Source organism: Tupaia chinensis, unplaced genomic scaffold (assembly GCF_000334495.1).
Source record: "Tupaia chinensis unplaced genomic scaffold, TupChi_1.0 Scaffold000407_4, whole genome shotgun sequence".
Classification (NCBI taxonomy): Eukaryota; Metazoa; Chordata; class Mammalia; order Scandentia; family Tupaiidae; genus Tupaia; species Tupaia belangeri.
The window spans coordinates 2,862,921-2,882,038 of record NW_006159912.1 but is presented as its reverse complement, the minus strand read 5'-3'; the positions used below and the strand labels follow the sequence as shown (position 1 = coordinate 2,882,038).

General features: G+C 45.4%; 1 protein-coding gene and 1 pseudogene across 2 annotated transcripts in view; both read left to right on the top strand.

Moving 5' to 3' along the window:
• The first annotated feature begins 588 nt into the window (after positions 1-588).
• LOC102479737 (60S ribosomal protein L7-like 1) lies at positions 589-12,622 on the top strand (annotated as a pseudogene).
• A 328-nt stretch (positions 12,623-12,950) lies between these two features.
• The window catches only part of SLFN5 (schlafen family member 5), a 10,365-nt gene continuing 4,197 nt past the window's right edge, over positions 12,951-19,118 (top strand). Inside the window, exons 1-2 of one of the 2 annotated variants that reach the window (XM_006154423.3) lie at positions 12,951-13,144; positions 16,845-17,896. In XM_006154423.3, the coding sequence (XP_006154485.2) occupies positions 13,008-13,144; positions 16,845-17,896 (1,189 nt within the window). In that variant the 5' untranslated portion in view covers positions 12,951-13,007. Of the gene's footprint in view, positions 13,197-16,844; positions 17,897-19,118 lie in introns of both variants that reach the window. The other variant, XM_014590140.2, reaches the window with a different exon arrangement.

The window sequence follows — 19,118 nt, the reverse complement described above, 5'->3', positions numbered from 1 at the left end:
TCTTAAAAAAAAAAAAAAAGAAGAAGTATAATTGCATAGGAGGACCAGCCAGTGGTACAGTAATTTACGTTCCTGGATCCCACATGAACAAGTATATGGTTCAAGTTCTAGACCAGGCAACTTGAAAAATATCCTGCGCATGTGTGCCTGCGTGCCCAAAATCCTGACTGGAGGGAGAAATGGTAGAGAAGGGATTGTGGTGTGACCGTGTCCACTGTGGGATGATTCCTCACTTTTGCTCTCTAGAAAACTCATGTACCTGTGTCAAAATAAAAATAAAATAAAAAATAAAATAAAATAAAAAGAGAATTGCATGGAAGTAGTAACTTCAAACCTGGAAAACCATACTGGTTACTGGTGAGTAGGAGAGGAGGTAATGAAGACATGAGAGCAGCTGGAGGATACTGTGGAGGGCACTGCATACGGAAGCCATCTTGAGCTATCCGCGGTCTTGAGCTATCCACCATCTTGGAAACCATTAGGCTTCACTTCCTCACTGAGCAACCCATTTTTCAGAAGTCATGTGACCAACCATTCTCCCCAGAAGTGGTTGGGTTTCTAGGCAACGGAAGAGATCCACCCACATCAATGATTGGTTCATGCTGTTCTATCTCATTTGCATTTCACGGCCAATTGGTACCCACCAGCTGTATATAACTCCCATTTTTCCTCAATAGAGGGAAGTAGACGGAAGAAGAGGACTTGATCAGCCCCTTGTATTGTGTGTGCCCGTGTGTTTGTCCCATCTCTCACTCCCTCCCCCAGGGAACCTGTTCGACTGTCCCGCGGGTCGGGACAGGGTACATAAGCAGATTGCTATGCTTTATATTTAAGCTGGGTGATGAATACATAGATGTTCAATTTATTACTTCCGTACTTTTCATATCTTAGCTATTTGACAATACTTTTTTTTTTGACAATACATTTAAAAATGAAAGAGTCAGTCCCTAACGCCAGCCTCCAGAAACGGCCACACGTGGTATCTTCCAGATGTTTCCCTCTGCCTTGCTTTCTTGGTAATTGGTCAGCATCCTTGTTTCCATGTGCTGCTTCTCTACCTTGCAGGGTCCCCTGATGGAGTGGCCTTAAGTGCCCCAGGAAGAGGTAGGGCTGCAGGTTCTCCCCTTTTCCGGACGGGAATTTGAATCCGCTTGGGGGAGAAGTCGCTTCAGAAAGCTGCCCGGTCCTGTGATGACCTTATTTCCAGCACCTTTCCCTTTAACTCGAAGCTCCCCTAGGATCAGAGTGAGAAGTGAACCGGACAGCCGGCGCCCGCAGGACGAACTGCGGCAGCGGTGTACACGCCTGACCGGCTCCCGAGGCTGCCTGGGTCCTCGTGTCGGGTCACTGAGCCCGCGAGCTCCTCCAGCTTCCTCGAACCGGAGGTAGGAGAGGAGGTTGCCCGGCGAGCGATCCTCCCGGCTCTGGGCTCGAGAGCTGGAAGAGACGGAGAAACATCTGCTCACTAGAATTAGAAAAGGGCCGAGGAGGGGCACCCCAGAGAGGAGCAGTTGGAATCCGGACTGGACTGAATTATTCCTGGAGTCCTCAAAAGCTACGCGCCCCTGAGGCGCAGGCCCTAATCAGCCCCAGGCAGCCCGGCCCTGCACCCCTTGGCCCCCTGGCACTACGGTTGTCCTCCTCTGCCTGACTCCAGTCCTCCGGTCCCAGCCCTCCAGTCCCCAGCCCTCCGGTCCCAGCCGTCCGGTCCCCAGCCCTCCGGTCCCAGCCCTCCGGTCCCTGCCCTTCGGTCCCCAGCCCAGCCACCATCAGGCAGCCGCGCGTGACAAGTGCGGGCAGACCCCAAGTGTCAGACGCCGCGGAGCAGGACCTATCTCGAGCGTCCAGTTTGTGTTTGGTGACAGAATTAAGATCAACAAACTGAAATGGAGTCTCGTACTAGACCCGGGTTTATGAAGCCTGCAGTGTGTGTAGGGGGGCGGGGGTGTGTGTGTGTGAATCACAAGGGCAGTTTCTTCTTCCTGTGCCTGAACCCCATGGCCCGAGCCTGCCCGAGTTCACCTAAGGCAACAACTGCGCCCCAGCGGGTCTGGGTTGGAGCCCCCACCGTCACCCAGCCGGCATCCCTTTACAAATTAAAGCACCCACTAAGAAAGGAGAGGGGGGGGGGGAAGAAAAGAAAAATAGAGAAAAGGAAAGGAAAGGAAAGGAAAGGAAAGAAAAGAAAAGAAAAGAAAAGAAAAGAAAAGAAAAGAAAAGAAAAGAAAAGAAAAGAGAAAAAGAAACAAAGAAGAAAGAAAAAGAAGAAAGGGAGGGAGGGAGAAAAAGAAGAAAGGAGGCAGAAACAACGAAGGGAAGAAGGCCAAGGCAGAGGCTTCAGTTTCTGCTTCCCGCTCTGCCCAGGGCCCCCACTCCCCAGTCGGTCCACTGAGAGCAGATCGGTCCTTTGGAGCAGAAATCCACTGGCTGGAGGCGCAGTGGGGAGAGACCTGCGAAGGTCTGAAGGAGCCTACCGGGGAGGTCTGAGGACCTTGGAGTACGTGGAATTGCTTTCAGGTCCTTTCTTGGGTGGAGATAAGAACTGCACATTTTAAAAATTATCAGGAAACACAGAGAAGCAACCACAGAGATAGTAGAACCAGAGCAAAGGAAAAAGATCCCTTGGGTTCCAGAAAAATCTCCTGAAAAAGAGAAGGGCTTATCAAGCCCTCAAAGCCACACAAGCAAGCAAGCATTTTTGGCGAGGAGAGAGAAAGTGTCTGGATTTAAGCGACTGCAATTGTCCTTAAATGATTCCTGGCACCACCAGCAGCAGCAGCGTGACCTGGTGTGTCTCAGAGGACTAGAAGTGAAACCTCAATAAACACTGGCCTCACTGGCCTTTGTGGTGCACATCAAAGGACTGCTGGGGTGAGTTCAGTGGGGCAGAAGACCATTGCAGGACTGCCTCTAAAGCAAATTTTCAGTGGTGTTTCTGTCAAAGTCACTCCTCAGAGCCTCAAAATGCTTCGAATAGTGGAACCTTATGTGATTTGGGGATTTCCAAATCTGAAATCTGTCTGGGAACTCATTTTGAAATATGGGCAAGCCAAGGTCAAAAGTAAGACAATCCCTCTGACAATTGCTCTATTGTGGAAGTAGTTAGATTTCCCACGGAAACAGGAGCATCTGTTGTATTCAAATCAGCACAAGAATAAGAGCAGATCCAGTTTTAGCCAAATAAAAAGAGCCATTTATTAAGCCAGTGACTGCAAGAGGACTCGTGTCACTCTAAAACCTTGCAGCCCCAAAGAAGGAGGAAGGAAGGTTTATAAAGGCAAAAACCACAAAGGAAAAGAACGACACGTCTAAGAAAGAAGTACAGGCCTTGATTTATGCAAAAGCAGTTAACAAAAGCCAAAAAAGTGAGTTATCAGGAAGGATAGTTATAATTGTCTGGATAGTTATAATTGGTTGTATCCGCTGGCGATAAATGGCGCATCCTCTGGTGATAAACACTTGGTTAGGAAGACAGGGATGGATGGCAGTGTTCATCTACTGGCGATAAGCACTCAGTGAGGAATTTTAGGATACACACATGGGTCAGGTTATAGTGAAAGGGAAATGGCAACGGAGTCATGTAACAAATGGAGGTGCTCATGCTTCATTCCCCACTTCTTTTTTATGGGAATCGAATCATTGATTTCTTAGTATCAAGTCGGGGAGGGGGTGATAGTCTCCTCTAAGGAGTTTAACCAAATTTAAGCATGGTAAAGTCCAGTTTATATGTTTTATCAGCCTAGAACTCTGGGGCCAGTAGGCACAGTGTCATTTTAATTTAATATTTTGGAGTCTTGCCAAATATTGTGGTATCTTGGCTACAAATATGGGCCCATTATCTGTCATAGGCAACCCAAAGCTAGGGATAATTTTCTGGAGCAATTTTTTTGTAACTGTAACAGGAGTTTTTGATTTAGTGGGGACGGCTTCAACCCATCCTGAGAAAGTATCTACATAGACTAGGAGATACCTCTACCCGTTTGTAGGGAATTTGATTTTCATAAAATCTGCTTCCCAATATTCCCTTGGGGAGGTGCCTTGAGTCCAGATTTCCATGGACACCCCTCCTGGCAGCTTGGCATTTACTTGGGCACAGGCATGCACTTAGAAGTGATGCTACTAACTAAGCTAATGAGACCTGGAACACAGTATTTAGCCCTTATTAATTTTGTTAGTTTTATCTATTCTAGATGAGTTGTCTGGTATGCAGTCACTGGGCTCAGTCACTTGCAGGGATACGGCACTTCCTGAGGCGACAAAAACAGTTTACAGAAACAGGACAGCATTTGGTTAGGTACCTATGGAAATAACTAAATTTCCCACGAAACAGAAACCAGGACTAAAAGTCAAAATTAAAAGCACAGTTGATTGAGGACTTAACAAGGGCAAGAATTAAGGAGCCCACTGCCAGAGGCCTATCCAATCTTTTTATAGGTCAAAAGCAACCTGTCTTTTTTTTTTTTTTTTTTTTTTTGGCTATCTAGTTGCTGAGTCCCTTCTCAGCTATTTTGGGAGGTACTGATTTTACAAAGCTAAAGGACTTTTTTTTTTCCTTTGTGCTAAAGGCACCAAACTGTAGCGACATTTCTCACACATAACAGATAAGAAAATGCTAGCAGGAGCTTTTTGTACCATCTTCAGTCAGTCAGAGCTGTGACAGCCAGACTTATAGCAAAAACCAAAGTAATTACAAGGAAGGTTATAATTAAGGGGTTATTGCAAATGATCTGAGAGCATTCAGGAGATTTCACGTGTTTTTCCAGAGAGATGTACCCTCAGTCTTCTGCTGTGCATAGATTGGTCAGCTTCTGGAGTGACCAAAGTAGGGCTGTAGTCCTCTCAGGCCTTGGGGGTCATGGCTTGCTTTCTCCAGATGGTCAAGCCTGGATTGTAAGGTGAAGGGTGGTCAACCCAGAAAGGCCAGATGGATACAAAAGAAAGCGTTCTGCTAACAATGAGTCAAAAAGGTTATGACTCACTTATTATAAAGATACTATGCCAGGGATAGGATATAGAAAGAGGCATATCATCAAATGGCTCAAACTGATCTGTCAATGTTTGTGGGCGTGACTCAACCCAGACCCTGTGGAAGAGATTTTGGAAATAGGAAAGAGTAGTCAGACTTCTGTCCCTAGTTCCCCCTGTTGGCCATATATCCCTTGGTGCTAGGAAGGCTCATTCCTAGGGGTCAAGTTCCATGGAGCTAGGAAGGCTCATTCCTAGGAGTAGTCAATCAATTATCTGTTGCTATAAGTAGTAGAGTCCTGGGGGAGGACACGTCTGACTGGTTCAATAGCCAGTAGTCTCTGGGCCAGGGAAAGAGTCAAGCCTTCAAGTTTGGAGTAAATGTATGTTATGGGCTGTCTTTGAATTTTTCTTCCTCCTGTATCTGACATAGCATTTATAGGTAGTATGTAATAAAAATGCACAAACAAGTATTATATTGTAAACAGAACCAGAGGGCATTAAACAGCCTAACCAACCAAAGAAAGCTTTACATGTATTATTATATTTTAATTAGACTCACAGTATGTTTACTGTGTTTATTAATAGTTACTACATTTAGGGGCTGGCAGGTGGCATGGTGGTTAAGGGCACTAGACTCCCACATGACCAACTGCAGTTCGAGTTCCAGATCTGGAGGCTTGCTTTCTCACTTTCCCTCTCTCTCTCTCACTCTGTCCCCCTCTGGTCAAATTAAAATAAATAAGTAAAGTTAAATTTTTAAAAAATTCTTTAAAAAAATAGTTACTATATTTAGACTGTGCTTCAGCACTGAGTAGCGTGGTCCATAGCCACCTCAGATAACATCTGTCATACATAAATCCTTTTATAAAATCTTAATTCTTTACAATTTCCTCTCAGAGCTCCTTCAACATAATTCAGACCTTCTGCAACATGTTTTTTACCTTGTTTATTTGTTCCCTTTTATTTTTATTTTTATTCTGGAATAACCCAGCCATCTTACTTTAGGAAAAAAAATTACTATATAAAACTCTTTCTAGGGACCAGCAGTTAGCATAATGGCTATGTCACTGGACTCCCATGTAGTCGACCACGGTTCGCGTCCCGGACCCAGTGGCTTAAACTCACGCCGGGCGTGTGTGCGTGCGTGCCCAAGATCCCGAGAGGAGAATGGAGGAGAAAGGATTGCAGCATGGCCATCCCCCCTGGAGGGTGATTTCTCGCTTTCTGTCTCTGTCTCTCTCTGTCTGTCTGGCGAGCGCATACGTCCTATAGCAAAAACCTCTAAAAAAAAAAAGGCAAAAACTCTATATTGAAATGTTCTCTTTTAATCGTTTTTATCACAAATATGTCTTTATACCTATACTTTTTTTCCCATATTTTTTCCTACCTACTGTTTTCTTTCTACCTTGTTTTTCTTTTTTATAAATTCGTCTTGGGAAATAATTGTTACCTCTAGTCCACTAGATCAAAATTATTAATTTAAGGAATATATTTTGTTTGTACCTTAGGCTTGTCAAAACCTGACTCTTGTTCTTTTGCCCAACCTGGGGAATCTGAAGCCTCTGGAAAAGCCATCTAGCTTGTAGCTTTGTATGCAGGACTTTACATCAGCTTATGGATATGTATTTTACAAACAAACAAAAACCTTCTTTAACAAATTTCCCAATATAGAATAAAACAATATTATTGACAACAGTTTAAGATTTTAATTATTTGAAAAACACTTTTTAGAAAGGCATCGAACAAATCAATGAATCATGAACAAAAAGCCTCAAGCATTGGGGATGAAAAGGGTTAACTCGGTGTCTACCAGCACTAAACAGAGTTGTGAGGTTGTTTTTTGTTTTTTTTTTTTGAATTATTTATTTTTATTTAACCATCCATTTATTTTAATTTGACCAGAGAGAGGCAGAGAGAGAGAGTGAGGGAAAGTGAGAAACCAAGCCACCAGGTCCAGGACTTGAACCGTGGTCGGCCTTGTGGGAGTGTCCCGCACCTTAACCACCACGCCACCTGCTGGTCCCCCTGTGAGGTTGTTATCAGGGCTACAAGGTCACTAAGAGTTAAGTTGCTACGGAGACAGGGCTACAGGGTCACCATGGGCTGTACAGGTGATTTTAAGTTCCAAATATGTCTGTTATCTTATTTCCGTTTTCATGAGAGATTTTTACAATTTATAATATGCATACACACATTAAAACACCAATCTCATTGGTCCCTGAGATGTTTTCCTGACAAGAGAAATGGGTATGGTAAAGTAAGGTCTTGGTGATACCTCGGCTCTGTCGGGTGGTGTGGATACTCACACTTAAAAGACAGACCCAGATTAAAAGGTCCCAATAGTAATAAAACATCCTACCCACAGAAGAAATACAAACCCTAGTAAAACTTTTTATTGATGGGACCCACGGGTTCCGTTAAAGCAGAGTAAGCAGTGCCAGTATTAACCAGAAAAACTAATAGGCTTGTCCCCAGTCTTCAGAGTGACTGTGGGCTCCTGAGGACTCTCTGGCCTACACTGGTCAGTTTCCTCTAAGCTGAGAACCTTTTCCTCTCTCCTTTCTCTCCTTTTTAGTTCTGGGCAATCCCTTGCCAGTGTCCTTTCTTACCACAATGTAGGTACTGATCTTTATCTAGCAGGTCATGAGCCGTTTTTTTAATCTCCTGGCGCCTTGCTTTTTTGCTTTTTTTTTTTTTTTGGAGAGGTTTTGGCTATAGGGTGCATGCACTCACCAGAAAGACAGAGAGAGAAAGAGTGACAGAAAGGGAGAAATCACCAAATCAAATCATCCCCCAGGGGGGATGGCAACGCCGCAATCCCATCTCCTCCATTATCCTCTCGGGATCTTGGGCACGAACGCATACATGCTCTGTGTGAATTTAAGCCACCAGGTCTGGGACTCGAACCGCGATCGACTACATGGGAGTCCATTACACCAACTGCTGGTCCCAGTCTTGCTTTTTTGTACCTTTAAGTTGTTTTAGTTTTTTTCTGTTGATCTCCCTCCTGGTCCTAATGCAGCTTTTATAGTCTCTGTTCTTATCCTGTTCCTCTTCTCAGACATGAAGAGAGTAACCAGGAGCTGCTGGCAAAGATCGCTCATTGAGAAAGGGACATAAACCAAGAAAGGACAACCCCCAGGATGTCCTTCTGTTGGGGGGGTGCTCCCTTAGGGCAGGAGTGCCCCTAGAGTAGTAGAGTCCACTTCCCCCACATTTCCTCTCTCCGGGATCTGCCTTGGGTATGTGGTGGTGAGAAGGGGGCTGAGGGAGCAGCTCCAGCTTCACCCTAATCGTCATCTCCCCTTCCCAGGTGTCAATTTGGGTCATGGAGGGGAGGAAGGTTTAACTCTTTTGGTGCTGACTAAGAAATCATAGATCTTTGACTTCTTGTTTGGCATGAGGCTGTAGAGCCCAGTATTAGGACGTGGTTTTCTGCCTTTAAGGAATAATTTTGTAACCAGGAGGGAGAGTTTTTCACAAGAACCAGTCATTGATTGATATATGGGAACTGATCTGGGGGCCCCAGACCACTGCTTGAGATGCCCATGACAGCCTTCTAAACTGCCTGCATTTGCCCGGGTTAGAATGACCCAAGGGCTGGCTATCCTATTCCAAAGGTGGGCCATTCTACTTCACGAAAGGTCTTTAACTTACTTAACTTACTTTAACTTACTTGATAACTTTGTTCCATAGTCTTCTTTTCCCTCAAAGGCCTCTCTGAAATGTTTAACCATACATCTAATGGGGTTTAATGGAACTGGTTTGACCACCCATGATAAAAACAACTCCAGAGTTCAGGAAGGCAGGTATGGCTTCTGAGCACGTGCCTGCTCTCTGCCGCTATTCCAGTCGGGAGATGCACTCAGCCCTGCCTGAGCCACTGCTGCAGCCTAGAGCTGTGTGTGGAGCAGAGCAGTGCAAGCTAAGAGTGGGCCGTGCAAGTGTATGGTTGTGCACCGTTAGGGCTCAGCTGCGCACTCCCTGTGAGTCCCAGCGCCTGCCTCACCTGTGCACTCCAGGCGAGTTATGTTGGTCTTTTTGCAAATGAAAAACACCACAGAGCGATGAAAACCCCAATGTTTCCCAAGTAAACTAAAGCTAAGAGGAATCTCTGGAATCAACTACAGTTGCTAGGGGCCACTGATATCAGTCCCAGAGCCAACAGAAGGACTAGCGGAATGAGAAGCACAATGACAAGGTGTTAAGGAGCATCCAGCCCTAGGGAACAAGGGTGTGACCTTCAAGATCCCTTGGGGGCTTATCGGATCTCCTGTCATGTTCTGGAGAAAAGGGTTGTGAGTGCATATGAGTGAGTACTAAGGGGAAGAATTCTGTTGTGAGGGTCGGGGGAGGGTGGGGGGAGGTAGGCCTGTGGGGAGGAGATTTTGCGGTAACTGCCATTGCAAAGATCTCCAATTGTCAAACTCCCAGGTGGCATGGTCTACAGCTGTACCGATGAGACTGCTGATACTAGGTCAAAAGAGTTTGGTGTCCAGAATGGACTGTCTGGGTTTCTGGCCTAAACGCTTCTCTATGGGAGTTGCCTTGGAATTGGCTTCTTCGCATGCTCCTGGCTAGGGTTAATATAGCACACCCTAGCTTTAGATCCCTAAAGCAATGGCACCCTCCTTCAGTGAAAGGACAGAGGTATTTAGTTTAAAAGAAATGTAGGTGGATTTACAAAAGGAGGGTAGGTCTCCTTGCAAAATCTTCTCTAAATTGGTGACACTCTTTGGAGCCAGAGCCAACAGACAAGAAGATGGGGTGATAATAAAAGAAGTGGCTGATAAGTGGGAGTCGGTTGTTTGGGACCTAACCAAGATAGGGGTCTCTTTTCTATACAGTCAGACCAAGAGTGCTGACAAAAGAGGCAATTTCATGACCCACGAGAGAGATGAACGAGGTAAGCCTTCCTCACTCATAGAGGTTTCTTGGACTTGCTCCGGGAAGAAAGTGGCCAGTGTGCGAGGATAGAGGGGCCTTCCTGACATACAAGAGAATCAAGTATCCCCATCTTTTCCCCCCTGCAACGATGCTGCAAGGCAAACAAAGGGTGGGATGCCACCTCCGAAGAGATGGCCAATCAGGTGTCTGCCTGGCCAAGTCCTTCAAGGGAGCTTTGGTGCCTCTTAGCATTGACTGCCTGGTACTAACCCCCTGGTAGGACTGGATATGCAGGGAAGGATGGAATCCCCCAGTGCCTAGTGCAGCCCTAAGCTGTAGGAGGAGACCACAGAACCACAACTGAGGACCCACTCAGACTTTGTAGTCAAAGCCGCAGAGCCACAAACACAGTCACACCGTTACTCATTCACCATTCATACAAGAAATTAAAAACATTCCCTCCCACTGAGAAATATTCCTTAAAGCAACAGTAGTGACAGAAAGGACTCATAGACCAGTAGGCTTCTACCTAAGGAGGGACTCGAACCCCCACTCTAGCAACCCAGATTGCCAGGCACTATCTAAAGAGGGACTTGAACCCCCAATCTAGCAACCTAAATTGCTAGACACATATCTGCCTAACTCCTGATTCCAGCAACGTCTTGGTGGAATCTGAGTAGGGGCTCCTTTAACTACGTCTAGTTGGCCCTGAAAGTACCACTGGGCATCCCACCTAGCTGCTACTCATCAGGGGGCACCCCCTGTGTCAGCCTCATACTCCCCAGTCAACCGATGTTAATCAGAAAGAGGAAAGAGAAACAGAGAAGAAAAGACAAGACTCTGGAAGTTTTCTTACCAAGACTCCATGGTTGGAAGGAGTAGTCAGCATTCCCTGTCCAGTCGTCAAAGACCCAGAAAGCTGTCTCTGAGGCCTGGAACACCTCAGGTGGTGCCTCCCCCAGAGTACCCTAAGTGTTGGGTAGCTGGACAGGCAAGGCCACCCTCTGTGGATACCTCATCTAGGAAACAGGTACAGGTACAATCTCAATGGGGTCTCCAAATGTTGTATTCAAATCAGCATGAGAATAAGAGGATATACAGTTTTAGCCAAATTAAAGGAGGCATTTATTAAGCTGGCAACTGCAAGAGAACTTGTGTCACTCCAAAACCTTGCAGCCCCGAAGCAGGGGGGAGGAAGGTTTATAAAGGCAAAAACCACAAAGGGAAGAAAAAAAAAAAAAAGAAAAAACTACACATCTAAGAAAGTACAGGCCTTGATTTATGCAAAAGCAGTTAACAAAAGCCAAAAAAATGAGTTATCAGGAAGGAGAGTTAGAATTGGCTGGATAGTTATAATTGGTTGTATCTGCTGGTGATAAATGGCGCATCTGCTGGGGATAAACATTTGGTTAGGAAGACAGGGATGGATGGCAGTGTTCATCTACTGGCGATAAGCACTCAGTGAGGAGTTTTAGGATACACACATGGGTCAGGTTATAGCGAAAGGGAAATGACAACAGAGTCATATAACAAATGGAGGTGCTCATGCTTCACATCTAGAGAGGTTTAGCACCGTTTGTTTAGAAGACCTCACTCATGAAATTGCCTTCCTGGGGAAGTATTTCCAGGTATCTCATGTTTCCTATGTATGCCCTTTTCACCTTCCAGTAACTCATCACACCACCAAAACCAAAGAGGGTTTTCTCAAAGAGGTGGGCTCGCCCGGCTAACAGGGTGAACGCATCGATCAGCTCATCTGCAGCAGAACTAGATCCAGGAATATCTGAAAGCACAGTGCATTTGAAGCATGGGATTTTTTGTTTTGTTTTGTTTTAATTGTTATCGAGTATCTTCAGAGAAGATTATCATCTGGACCAATTTCAGAAACTGGAAAGGAGGAGTCACAAAAACACATTACTTGATGTTCATGACAGGCACTCCTCATCACAGCTCAGCTGCAAAGAAAAATCCCAGCATTTTCCACATTGGCCACTGCCTTCTCTGAAATCAGCATGTGGCATGGAGGAAGGAGCACTTCTTAGTTTAGCATGGATGAAATTGGCCTATGAGGCCCAGGCAAGCAGTTTGGTTAGACCATGCCCCTTGCATAATCTGGACCCCAAAAGTACTCTTTTGCTCTACTGACTGTGGAAGAGTAGACCAGCCACAGGATTTCTGGCAAAAAAAAAAAAAAAAAGCAGGTCTGCTATTGAGTGTTCCTCAGTGTCCACCCATCCGTGGACCTTCCCTCTGCTCCCTGCACTTAGCTGCCTCATCTTGCCATCTCAGCATTGGTGAGGATGGGCCGGGCCAAGGTCAAACTTGGAAACTTGCGTAACCACCATGTTTCCTAATCCTTTCAGATCATCTATGCTGCAATTTTGGCTCAGGGACCCTCAAACATAGCTATGAAATTTAGGGGGATAACAATTATTAATTTAAAATGTGCCACGCTATGAGATAATTAGGCTCAGAGGCTCCAGAGTTAAACTGCCGGGAATAGGTGTTACTCCCACTGTAAAGCATGGTGAAATCAGATTACTTTCCAATGATGGAAATGATTACTTTCAACTGACAACTGACCAGTCATGGGAAAACAGTTATAGATGTGGAAGCCTGGGGCTTGCCTTCCAGATCAGCCCTATACTAAATATGGGAACAGTGTTTTCACTCCTGCCTGTTAATCTCATCTGCTTCACATCATTATTAAAAGAATTCATTGGGACCAGCGGTTAGCGTATTGGCTATGTCAATGGACTCCCATGTAGTGGACCGTGGTTCGTGTCCCGGACCTGGTGGCTTAAAACTCATGCCAGGCACGTATGCGTGAGTGCCCAAGACCCCAGAGGAGAATGGAGGAGAAGGGACTGCGGAGTGACCATCCCCCCTAGGGGGTGATTTCTTGCTTTCTGTCTGTCTCTGTCTGGCGAGCGTACGTGCCCTATAGTAAAATAATTCATTTATAATTTTATATAAATAAAAGGGATTATTAAAACACACACACACAGAAAAGCAACACACCAGCTCCCCATCCCACCCACCCACCCACCACACCCACACACAAAGTCACAGTGTTAACAAAGTCTGGCGTTGGGCTTTCCAGTCCACGAAAACAATGCCGTTGGGCTGTCTCTTTGTCTGTCTTCTGCTCTATGTCCCGCCCCTCCAAGTGTTACTCAACCAATATAAGGACCAGACGGTGCAGGGTTAAGCTTTGTGCCCTGAACTGGAGGAGGTTCCATCGCTCTCTCTGGGAGAAATTCGCGCTGCAGAGGAGAAAGACCCGCAGGTACCCGGCGCCCCGCGATCCCTCTCGCATTGGTCCTCCGACAGTCTCGCAGGTCCGTGGGGTTCCCCCGACCGGGTTCCGCAGAAGGCAGGATGGGGACTGCTGCTCTCCGACCTGGAACTGCCCGGAGAACGGCTTTGGTTTGGCCGATTTAATTTGATGACTCTCACTAGTAACTTCGGTGCTAGCGAGCTGGGGGAAGCTGGGAGGCTCGGGACGCGGGCGGAGCGGGGAGGAAGGAGCGGCGCGAAGCCGCACAGCTGAAATCTTAAACCAAACCTGGTCAGCTTTCCCCGCGGTTCAGGAGCACAAGGATTTTAGAGATGACTGCATCGGGGTACTGAGGCTTCTGCGGTGAAACCAAGTGAGGTCGTGGCTGGCCTGAGGACAACAGGGTCAGCGTCCAGCCTGTTACAGGAGGCCGTGTTCCCGGGGCTTGCCTAGCACCCTCAGGCTCAGAAAGCAGCCTTCAAGCAGTAACAGCATCAGAGTAAGACTCCCACGAAGCCCTGTGTCCTCCATAAAGTGGCTAAGCAAGAGCCGCAGGGGTGCTGTCCAGACACTGTTGCTGTGCTGTTACTTATTTTCCTTTTGTGCATGACCGTGGCAGAAGTTAGAAGGGAGCCCTTCAGGACTAGTGAGGAAGAGGGGGATTCTTGACAGTAGCACTTAACCACCTCCACCTGCCGGCCCCGTGGATGTCATTTTTAATAGCTCGTCCCTGTTCCTTTGGAGGTTATGGGGGAGAGAGGTGGAGGCGAGGTGGGGTGTGATGGTTCTGAGTCAGCCTCTGGGAGGAAGTGAGGGCTAGGCTAAATGTGTCTGGCCTTACCCTATCAGAAGGTGACAAGGCTGTGCCTGCCTAGACGGGGAAATAGAAACTGATTCCTAAGTGTCATCTGCAGGGTGAGCGTTTTCCTGGCCTGATACCTAATGGCAGCTTATACCATAGCATCCTGAGTTAGAAGTGTTCATTTAAATGCCATAATACTTTTTTACTCTTCTGTTTAAATAAGGAAATGAGCAACCCCACATTTTATTACCTCTATGCAAGTGAAGAAGGGGGAAATGCCAAGACCCACTCCTGGCCTGATTGTGAGAATTCAGAAAACAGAAATAAATTTCAGTATTATTGTCATGGCATAGGACATGAAGTAAACAACCCTGTATAATGACAAGTATTTCTTAAGGCTAACAGTCACTTTCACAGGTCAAAAAATAGTCTCGGGAACCAGCAGTTAGCGTAATGGCTGTGTCGCTGGACTCCCACGTAGTCGACCACGGTTCGCGTCCTGGACCCAGTGGCTTAAAATTCACGCCGGGTGCCTGTGCGTGCGTGCCCAAGATCCCGAGAGGAGAATGGAGGAGAAGGGATTGTGGCGTGAGCATCCCCCCTGGGGGGTGATTTCTCGCTTTCTGTCTCTATGTCTCTCTCTGTCTGTCTGGCGAGCGCACGCACCCTATAGCGAAAACCTCTCAAAAAAAAAAAAGTCCCTAGGGGCTGGCAGGTGGCGTGGTGGATTAAGGACGCTGGACTCCCACATGGCTGACTGTGGTTTGAGTCCTGGAGCTGGCAGCTTGATTTTTCTCTCCTTCTCTGGTCAAATTAAATAAATAAAAATAAATAAATAAATAAATAAATAAATAAATAAATAAATAAAACAATAGTCTCTGAAGACAAGGTGTCTTAGAGGATTCCTTCATTAGAAAAAAACCTACATAGACAATTTTATGAAGCAGAATACTTCCTGTTTTTATGTACCCATAGGGGAAAACACATTTTTCTAACTTTGCTGGGATACTTTTCTCTCACAGTTAAAAGAGCCTGTTGTGTTCTGCACTCCACACTAGATTTCTACTGAGAAAAACCTGGCAATCCTGAGAAGTATAAATTTACAGTATACAAGGGAAAAGGCAGGGAGATTATTGTTTAATGAATACAGAAAGCATGCAAAAGTCTCTTTCTGGAGTATGCAGAATTTGGGACCCTAACACTAATCCTGTCAGAGATTTAGATTCTATGGAAAAAATTTCAACAGCAGCAAGTACATAAGTCTACTGGGTTTTGAATCAATTATATTTTAATGAGATGTTTAACTCTTTTCAAATTTATTCATGGATATAATTTTAAAAATATTTATTCATTTATTTCATTGTATTTGTTATTATTATTATTATTATTATTATTTTAATTTAACCAGAGAGAGAGAGTGAGAAAGGGAAAGTGAGAAAGCAAGGCACCAAGTCTGAGACTTGAACTGCAGTCAGTTCTCTTTCAGGAAAAAACTCTTCTTAAATATACAATAAAAATTTATGCATTCATATTCCTAAACTGTATAACTTCAAGAATTATTGGGGTCTTTAATGGCCACTCTGGGAAACATTTGACTTGAACAAAATTGTTCATTTGAGATGTATCTTTAAAAAGTGAAGGAGTGGGGTCGGCAGGTGGTGTGGACTCCCATATGGCTGACTGCATTCAAGTCCTGGACCTGGTGGTTTGCTTTCTCACTTTCCCTCCCTCACTCTGTCCCTCTCTGGCTGAATTAAAATAATTACATAAATAAATAAATAAAATAATTCCCTTTTTTTGGAGATATTTTTGTTATACAGTGCATGCACTTTCCAGAAAGACGGAGAGAGACAGAAAGTGAGAAATCACTCCCCAGGGGACATAGCCATGCCACAATCCCTTCTCTTCCATTCTCCTCTCAGAATCTTGGGCACGCATGCACATGCGCCTGGTGGGAGTTTAAGCCACTGGGTCCAAGACTCCAACCATGGTCGACTACATGGGAGTCCAGTGGCATAGGCATTACGCCAACTGCTGATCCCTAAAATAATTCTTTAAAAAAAAAAAAAGTCTACAATTATAAAAAGTGAAGGAGTGAGGCCAGTAGGTGGCATGGTGTCTAAGGCTCTGGACTCCCACATGGCTTACTGTGGTTTGAACCCTGGACCTGGCAGCTTGCAAATCACGCCAGGCACATGTGCATGTGTGCCCCAAATCCTGAGAAACTAGAGGAGAAAGGATTATAGCATGGCCATGCCCCCTGGGGGCTGGATTTCTCACTTTTTCTCACTTTTCTCTCTCTCTCTTTCTCTCTCTCTCTCTCTCTCTCTCTCTGATGAGCACATGTGCCCAATGGCAAAAACCAAGAAAAAAATTACTGTCATCTCACAAGACCTAGTAAATTACAGCTCTTGTGAGAAAGGGTTAATTCTCTTGAGGCCCGATTGCTAGAAGAGAGCTGCCTGCAGTCCGCTTGCTCTCTGTGTGCACCCACAGTCCTCCATGCGTCCGTCAGCCATGCTGTTTTCCTATGCCTTTGGACTTCTAGTCACCAGAATCATGATTTCTGCAAATAAACCTCTATTCTCTAAAATTCACCCAATCTCAGTTATTTCTACTAACAACGCACACAAAAAAAGTGTTTAATATACATCCAGAGATCCCTCTAATTATGAAAATTTTCTAGTTATACTCATTTCAGTTCATAATTATCACTGTAAAATGTTCCATTTTCTGCAGATGACTAGAGAGAGAGGAAATGAGAAAGTAAGCCTCCAGATCCAGGACTCAAACCACAATCAGACATGTGGGAGTCCAGTGCCCTTAACCACCATGCCACCTGCTGGCCCCAATTTTCCCTGCTTCTGCTCTTCTTGTCCTCTACTAATTGTTCTTTCTGTTTTTCAGAAGATACTGTCAGGGTAAGAAACTGAGGCCAAGTGCTGAGAAGATGAGTCTCAAACTCGATTTGGAAACAAATTTTGCTGAGTGTGTTGTAGATGTAGGAAAAATCATCCTTGGGAACAAACAAAGGGAGGAAATGAACCCTCGCCTACAGGAGAAGCAGAACGAAACCATTCAGCAGGCCATATGTGCTCTGCTGAATTCTGGTGGAGGAGTGGTCAAGGCTGAGATTGAAAATGAAGACTACAATTATGCAAGACATGGAGTGGGTCTAGATCTGCCTTCAATTTTCAGAGGCTATTTAGATGAGATGCAGCAAGGAAACCTCTTTCTGATTTTTGTGAATTCGTGGAACACTGAGGCCGCTGGTGTACCATTTGCGACCTTGTGCTCCAATTTGTACCACAGATATAAAATATTTACTGATGTCATGGAGCCTCAGGAAGCCCTGGCATTCCTCAGAAGGAGGATTCAAACTCTTATGAATACTAATGATTCCAATCCATTAGGTTCCCAGGAAGCTCAGATTGGTGTAAAACATGAACCAGCAGCCTCAGCTGCTGATTTATTTGATAGAGCACAGCTCCAGTACCTAGAAAAACTCAACTTCGTGGAGACCAGGCATGTTGAATTTAAAATGTTCTCAGCAGATGTGTCACAGTGTGTTAGAGAGATGCTTCCCAAGTGTGTTTCTGCACTTGCAAATACTGAAGGAGGATATGTATTTTTTGGCGTGCATGAAGAGACCTGTCAAGTCATTGGATGTGAAAAGGAGAAAGTAGATCTTACCATCCTGAGGATCTCTATCGATGGCTGTATTAGGAAGTTGCCTGTCCATCATTTTTGTACACGAAGACCTGAGATACAATATACCATCAAATTCCTTGAGGTGCACGATAAGGGGGCTCTCTATGGATATGTCTGCGCAGTCAAAGTGGAGCAATTCTGCTGTGCTGTGTTTGCCAAAGTGCCCAATTCCTGGCATGTGAAGGACAACCAAGTGAAACAGATGTCCACAAAGGAATGGGCAACTTGGATGATCGAAACCGACCCAGGTCAGAGAGTACAACCGAAAATGATTGTAATGGGGGCCAGAGGGTGGCGTAGTGGTTAAGGTGCTGGATTCCTATATGATCAACCATGGTTTGAGTCCTGTACCTGGAGGCTTAAACTCATGCTGGGCACATATACATATGTACCTAAAATCCCAGGAGGAGAGTAGAGAAAGGTTTGTGACTCAGCCATTTTCCTCTGGGGGAGGGGGGGGTTTCTCATGTCTCTCTCCGTCTCTCTGTTAAGCACATGTGCCCTATGGCAAAAACCTAAGAACAAAACAAACAAACAAATAATTGTAATGTTTGCTGGCAGAGTGTGGGGCAGACAAGAAAGGAAAGTACAGCATTCTTTGGAATTCCAAGAAAGAGAGGCAGTATCTGAGTTGCAGGTGCCTGACATCACTTCCTATAGATGCAGTTGGCAGGTCTTTGCCCTTTCTTCCCTCCCTCTTCCTTTGAGTATTCTGCAACCAACAGGTGGCCTAAGCTAGTCAGCTACTAGGGATTGGTGCAGAGGGCTGTTTGACCTAGTTCATTATATTTTCACAACATTTCTTACATTCATCATTCAAGTGTCTTCCTTCTTTCCTTTCTTCCTTTCTTTCTGACTATGAACTTACATTTAACTACTCAGGAAATGCCCTTTTTCACGTATGCAAATGTGCCCTCTTTAACTTCCAGCACTTCTCTCTGATTCCTATTCTTACCTGGTTTCTTGGACTAAACATTCTCATTGCCCCATTTCCATTTTTTAACAAAAACATGACAAAATCATGGCTTTTCCTCTTCTTTCCCACTTCTCCTTTTGAGAGTTAACATGTGGCGCTTACCTTGATTGATAGCCCAGAGAGTAGTAGAAAAGGAAAGCCCATGATAAAATTAGACAAAAAGAATGTAGAAAGACAAAGTCCAATTCAGACTCTGTTCAAAAATCTATATTCATTGATCTTCATATGTTCTAATCCTATCCTTCAAGAAAATAGCATTCTTGGGAACCAGCAGTTAGCGTAATGGCTGTCGCTGGACTCCCACGTAGTCGACCGCGGTTCACGTCCTGGACCCGGTGGCTTAAAACTCACGCCGGGCGCGTGTGCATGCGTGCCCAAGATCCTGAGAGGAGAATGGAGAAGGGATTGCAGCGTGACCATCCCCCCTGGGGGGTGATTTCTCGCTTTCTGTCTCTATGTCTCTCTCTGTCTGTCTGGCGAGTGCACGCGCCCTA